The sequence below is a fragment of the Charadrius vociferus genome, unplaced genomic scaffold, assembly GCF_000708025.1.
Source record: "Charadrius vociferus isolate BGI_N301 unplaced genomic scaffold, ASM70802v2 scaffold411, whole genome shotgun sequence".
Classification (NCBI taxonomy): domain Eukaryota; kingdom Metazoa; phylum Chordata; class Aves; order Charadriiformes; family Charadriidae; genus Charadrius; species Charadrius vociferus.
Genome location: NW_009646935.1, coordinates 4131723 through 4137914, shown reverse-complemented (window position 1 = coordinate 4137914; position 6192 = coordinate 4131723). Strand labels below are relative to the sequence as shown.

The 6192-nt window shown below is 58.6% G+C and overlaps 1 protein-coding gene across 1 annotated transcript in view; it reads left to right on the top strand.

Moving 5' to 3' along the window:
* KLC4 (kinesin light chain 4) overlaps window positions 1–6192 on the top strand; it is a 15516-nt gene that overhangs the window by 5339 nt on the left and 3985 nt on the right. Inside the window, exons 10-12 of the mRNA XM_009894848.1 lie at window positions 1209–1276; window positions 1359–1467; window positions 2269–2418. Coding sequence (XP_009893150.1) covers window positions 1209–1276; window positions 1359–1467; window positions 2269–2418 — 327 coding nt within the window. The remainder of the gene's footprint in view (window positions 1–1208; window positions 1277–1358; window positions 1468–2268; window positions 2419–6192) is intronic.

Below are 6192 nucleotides of genomic sequence, written 5' to 3'. Positions count from 1 at the left end.
CCCCCTGCCAGTAGCAGGGTGTTGGGCACAGCTGTCAGCCCTGGCCTGTGGGGCTCTTTCTGCCCCGGGGGATTTGACACCTTTCCCCTCAGGTTCAGCTGCCCTCTTAGGGCTGCCTCTATGCAAGCTTCAGGGGTGTTATAAGTCCTGAGCTCTCCTGTCCCTGGGGCCTGCCCAGGTTTGTGTAGGCTCTGGTGCAAGGAAACCCACGTGTCCCTATGGCTCATGGAGACTCCTGCATGTGGGGTAAAGATCTGAGAAGTGCTGTGGGACTAAGAAAAATGGTCCCTGTGAAGGCAGTTTCTTCTGGGCTAGATACCTTGCCAGAAGGAAACCCCTGCTGCGGAGCAGTGGCCCCCTGCACCCGCTTGGTGAGAGCAGCTCTGCTGGGTTCAGGGCTGAGCTGGGTGCTTCTTACCCAGCCCATGTGTCCTGTGGGTGCAGAGCCAGGGGCATGGCACACCCCCGAGTGCTTGCCACATGCCAGGGTACACTGTGTACAGTGATAGCCACATTACCCAGGGCAATGCTGGCTATCAGGTAGTGCCCTACAGCGTGGGTTGTCCTGGCCCTAGAACTTTCTCCTTGAGCATCAAGCTCTGTTCCCTTTCCTGTTGCTCTGGCCAGCAGCCTCTTTGCTCCTGGCTGTGGCAGGGCCAGCCAGCCAGCTTTGGGGTGCACCGGCTGGGCATAGAGAAGAGACAGATAGCTGGGCTGAGCTACTGTGGGGCAGGCCTGACCTTGCAGGCAGAAGGCTTGGATGCGGCTGGCTGATTCCTTTGCAAAGCTATGGCTGACCGGTTTAGTGCCCATGCTGCCTGGCATGCCTATTGGTGGGGGGGGTTTTGTCTCCCTTTTGCATGCTGGGAGGTGGGGTCTCGTGTCCTCCAGAGCCCCTTGAGGATGGGCTGTGTTGTCCCTGTTGCCTTTGGTACCATGGAAGGGGGAAGGAGATGGGATGGGCTCCTTGCTGGGGTGGGAACAACACTTCTACTTGTGGCCCAAATCCGTTGCAGTAAATGGGCTTTCGTCTTTCCCTCCAGGAACCTGCTGGGCTTCATCACTGCATTTGCACGTTGTGTTTCCAAAGGCTGGGCTGGTGCAGGGGTGCAGCCTGGGGCCTGACCCTGGCACCCAGTGTGAGGGCGCAGGCCAGAGAACAGCAGTAGGCATGGGGCTAACAGCTCTCCTCTCTCTTCACCCTGTAGAGCAAACACAGAGACAGTGCTCCCTACGCTGAGTATGGTGGCTGGTACAAGGCGTGTAAGGTTAGCAGGTAAGAGATGGTTGGTGGGCAGCTGTGGGCTCTGGAGGGGTTGGCCCCAGGGCTCTAGCTCACATTCTATGTATTACTACAGCCCAACTGTGAACACCACTCTGAGGAACCTGGGTGCGCTGTACCGACGCCAGGGCAAGCTAGAGGCAGCTGAGACCTTGGAGGAATGCGCAGTTCGCTCTCGGCGGCAGGTAACCCCAGAGGAACCTTTCCTGGTGGAGGGGGCATTGCAGGGCTTGGGGTGGCAGGTCGTGGCACAATGTTTGGCTTGGGGGTGTGGTGAGGAGCTCTCCTGGGCCTTGCAGCCTCTGATATCCTTGGTTTACATTCCTACGACACCAGAGCACCTTGGTGGTTGTGGTTGTATTTGTGCAGGGCTACACACGTGTGTATATACGTGGGATTGTGCATGCATGGATGGAACAGATGTCAGTGTGTGTGCATGTGGGTAAGAAGGCACGGCTCTTTGAGTGCAGAAATACTGCAGCTGGATTAGGGCAGGTTACTTGGCTTTGTCAGCTACTGAGGAGGTCTGCACTCACTGGGATGTTTTCATCCTGCTAATTTTTTTGTCCAGGTAACACACTAGGGGTTTCTTAGAGTACCTGTCACTCTAAACTCCTCTCAGTCCTCAAATAATAAAGCGGGAGCTGTAAGCACCTGGCACAAAGACTGAAGGAAAGCAGAAGCCTTCACACACCAAAATGGGAAGAAAAAAAAGCTTTTAGCTTTGGGTAGCAAGCCCTAGTCGCCCAGAGTGGTTTATGGCTTGGTGGGGGGCTCACTGAGCTGGGAACCCAAATAGAAACTGCTAAGTGCAGGATGGCATCTCGCTCCATCCTTCTTGTGCCAGAGAGTTTTGGTTGTGATGGGGCAATGGCCAAGAGGGGGGACAGGATGGGACCAGGCACAGTGATGGCACAGCACATTGCTAGAGGGAAAGAACGCAGAAGGGCAAAACACGGTGCTTCCTTCTTCCTTTCTACTTGCAGGGCATTGACCCAATCAACCAGACGAAGGTGGTGGAGATCCTGAAGGAGGGTGATGGCACAGAGAGACGTCGGAGCCTGGGGGGCGGCGTCAAGTACGAGAATGCCACAGACGGTAGCGAGGAAGTGAGTATGGGCGTGGAATGGAGCGGGGTAAGTACAAGACACCATCAAGAATGGCCTCAGCCGGCTGCCAGAGGGAAGGGACAGCCTGGCTCAGGGCTGTCCCTGCGTGGCCTGTCGTGGCATCCTTGTCTGCCTCCATTCGTTCCCTGCACACTTCCTTCCCTTCTTTCTTGGCATGAGCCAGCCAGCCCACAAAGGTGCGTGTCTGGGCCTGGCTTCTGGTGTACAGGCCAGATATCCCCAACTGAGGGCTTCTGCTTCCAGGGGGCTGCCAGGCCCTGGCGATGCACAGCATGAGCTGGTCCTGGTCTGCCCTTAATCTTAGCCTTGCAACCTTATTAACATCTCTCCCTGCTGCTCCCCTCTTGAGGTCCTGGCTGAGAGCATCAGCCCCATCTCAGGCCCACGCAGCCTCCGTGAGCCACTTGGCCATCTATCCTGTACTGCGCCACAAGCGATGCTGAGCCTGGGGAGGGGGGTGTGTGTGTGCTTGTGTGTATGTGCCTGGTGTGTCTGTGACTGAGTGACTGCAGTGCATGGGAATAATCTGCAGCCAGTGTCTTTGCTGTTCCCCTCACCTGGTCTCATGCCCACTGTGGGCTGTGGCTAAGCAGAGGTGGTAAAAGGCAGGTCTTTGCGGGATGCCAGGCCAGGCTGACCAGTGGTGGCAAAAGAGGCAGGTGTTAGCTGAGGCACAGACAGGGCGACATGAGCCTATCTTGACTTACTCTGAGGCTGAGGGGCACTTTGGTCACTAGCGTTGAGTTTGGAGGAAGGTAGCAGTCCAGGTCTGGGACAGGTACCTTTTGTCTTCTGTAAGGAGGAGGATGGAGAAGAGGTGGCAAGTGAGCATGGTGCTGGTGGGTGCTTGGCTCGAGGGCTGCTAGAGCTGTTAATGCTTACCAATCCTCCTGCAAACTCTAGTTGAGAGTGTAGTGTAGCTGGTTACCCAGGGATTGTTGCGGCCTGGCACAGGCGACACACTGAGCACACGGAGTTCTTTGCTCCCTCCTCACATCTGCTGTCACTAACCCTTTCCCTCCTGGCTCGGCTCCATCCCCACCCGCATGAGCTCCCTCCTTCCCTTCCCCCTTCCTCTTCCCTGTTGCCATGACAGCCCCTCAACACCCAAGCCTGAAGCCTGCTGGCTCTCTTGATTGTGGATTGTACCCAGGAGGTGGCTGGAGGGGACCTGGGGAGCAGAGCTTTGAGGGGACCTGGGGAGCAGAGCTTTGAGGGGACCTGGCAGCTCTGCCAGATGCAGGGCTGTCCTCTGCCCTGGCTCTTGGTATCAGGACATCAGGGTCCTAGCCCTGGCAAGGCACCAACCCTGGGCCTTTGCACTCCCTGTTAGCACAGGGGCTAGACAAGCACAGAGGGAGGGCTGCAGGCTTGGATTAAGATCACCTGGTCCCCGTCCTGGCTGGTGTCTCTCTGTGGTTCCTCCTGGCTGTGGTTGGTGTTGGGTGATCGCTCTGCACTGGTGATGGTCTGGGAGACCTTCCTGAGCTGATCATCCCAAGGCAAGCAGGCAATGCCACCCTCTTGCCCAGCCTGACCCAGCCAAGGAGGATAGCCCCTGCTCATGTCACTCTTCCCAGTGGGCTTGGCAGGGCTTACCTGGCTCAGCCAGCTGTAGATAGAGGGTTTGAGGGCTAGCCCAGCACCCTGGGGGACATGGCTGCTGCTATATGATGCTTGGTGCCTTTTCCAGCCTGCTGCACGCATAGCCAGCCCCCTCTCCCCAGCGAACAGCCCTGCACTGGGCTGCAGCTCCCCCAAAAAGAAGGCTGAGGCAGCTCCCGCTGCTCCTGTCTGTCACGGCCAGTTGTTCCCTGCGCTGGTCTAGAGACCTCGCACGTGCTGCCTCCGGGCAGTCTCTGCTGCCGTCCCTTAGCTGTCAGCTGCTGCAGGCAGGGCCATGGGAGCCAGCTACTTGCTGCCCCGGTAATCAGGCTGGGAGAGCCAGGGTCTGGGCCGTGAGAGCAGGGATGGCACCATCTCAGCGGCGCTGAGGCCCTGGCAGGCACCCTGTGCCCAAGGCCCAGGAGCAGGGTCCCCCTCAGAGTGGGAAGCCCAGGCTGTTCCTCCCAGAGCGAGCCGTGCCGGCTCGAATGCACTGGCAAAGGTGTGAGGCTGCTGTTCCAGCCTCGCAGGACTCCCTCCCTGCCCAGACATGGCCCGTTGTCCCTGCATGCAGCCTGGGCCCTGCCCCACCTGCTCCCTGGGTGACCTACAACCTCACGGCCTTGTAAATTGTGTCTTTCTCCTCTCTGTGCACTAGGCTTAAATGCCTCCCGAGACTCCCTCTTTCCCCTCCACCGCAATCACCTGGATGTTTGTGTTGTATCTTCCGACTTTTCCTCCACACCATCCCTCCTTCCTCGGCAAGAACTCCACGCCAGTCCCCCAACCCTCCCGGCGCGCGAGGGCACCGCGACGCCTGCAGAGGAGTCCCTGGCCACGTGGCCCAGCTCCAGTCCCGTGGCCAGCAAGAGCAGGAAGAATCTGCGAGGAGCTGCCCGCTCCCCCAGGCCAGGGTGACAGGCCACCGTCCCCTCGCGTGCCCCCACCCCCAGCCTGCCCTTGCACATCCCTGGGGACCAGGCCTGCGGGGGATTGTCTTCACTCCAGGCGTGCCAACTCCACCATCATTAGACATCCTCAACCCTCCTAGCTTGTTCCCTCCATCTCTGCAGAGGCCAGGACGGGGGCACGAAGATGCGGGGGGGGGCTGTTTTGGGACAGAGAGGCCTGACCTTGACAGGGCTGTCGTGCGCCCAGTTGCTTTCTTCCCTGTAGGCTTAGCTGATGTTAGTGCCCTGTAGCAAACCTGCGCTGGCCACTGGTGAGCTGGGCTCTCTCTGTCTTGCCATCCTCCTCCCCACTGAGCTCTGCAACCCGGGGGCAGCATGTGGGTCTCCTTGCAGGGGCACAGGAAGATAGGGCTGCCCATAGCTACCGTACATCCAAGGCAAGGTGAGGGGGTGACAGCCAAGAGCCATGCATGGAACAGGGACCTGCCAGGACAAGCACACTTGGTTGCAACCTCCTGACCTGATGCTGTAGCAGAGTTCCTCACCTGATGGCATTAAGGGGTGAATCTGCACCCCATTGCTCCAGAGTCCCCAGGTGTGGGTTGCTGGGAGAGGGAGAGAGGCAGAGGTGAAGCTGTTCACTGTTCCTTGGAGGCAGAGGAAGGGTAGGAGGAAAGTAGAACTTTTCAGCAAGGGGCCATGCCCCAGGCCATTAGAAGTGGCTGAGATGGGGAACAGGCTGGTTTGGAGCAGAGTGGTTGGGAGAAAAAGGAGGTGCAAAGAAAGATGAGAGGAAAGGAAGAGCTGGGACTTGGGGTGCTCTGAGCATGTGGGGGCAGATGAGATAGCTGGAGGGAGGTTTCCACAGGAGAAGGGGCCAGGTTGCTGGTGGAGGAGGGTAATTCTTGAAGACAGGACCTGGCTTGCCCTGGGGCTGTGTCTGGCTGTCCATCCTTAGCCAAGTGGGTGGCAAATCTGTAACCCTGTTACTCCTGAGAAGACAGTGCTGACCCTGGGTATGTGTGGGGGTGGCTCAGTGCCTCTGATAGCACTCCAGGCCTGCACAGGGTCTGGTGCTGTCGGTCACTGCTGGGAAAGGGGATGTTTCCTGGGGCCAGACCACCACTGCCTTGAGCTGCACACCCTCAGTGCATCTCCTGTAGGAAGTGAATCTCCCTGGCCCTCCTACCTGGGAAGAAAGCTGGGGAGGCTGTAGCCAGCAGGACAGAGCCCAGAGGCCAGCGCAGGACCCCCTCCGCCCCCC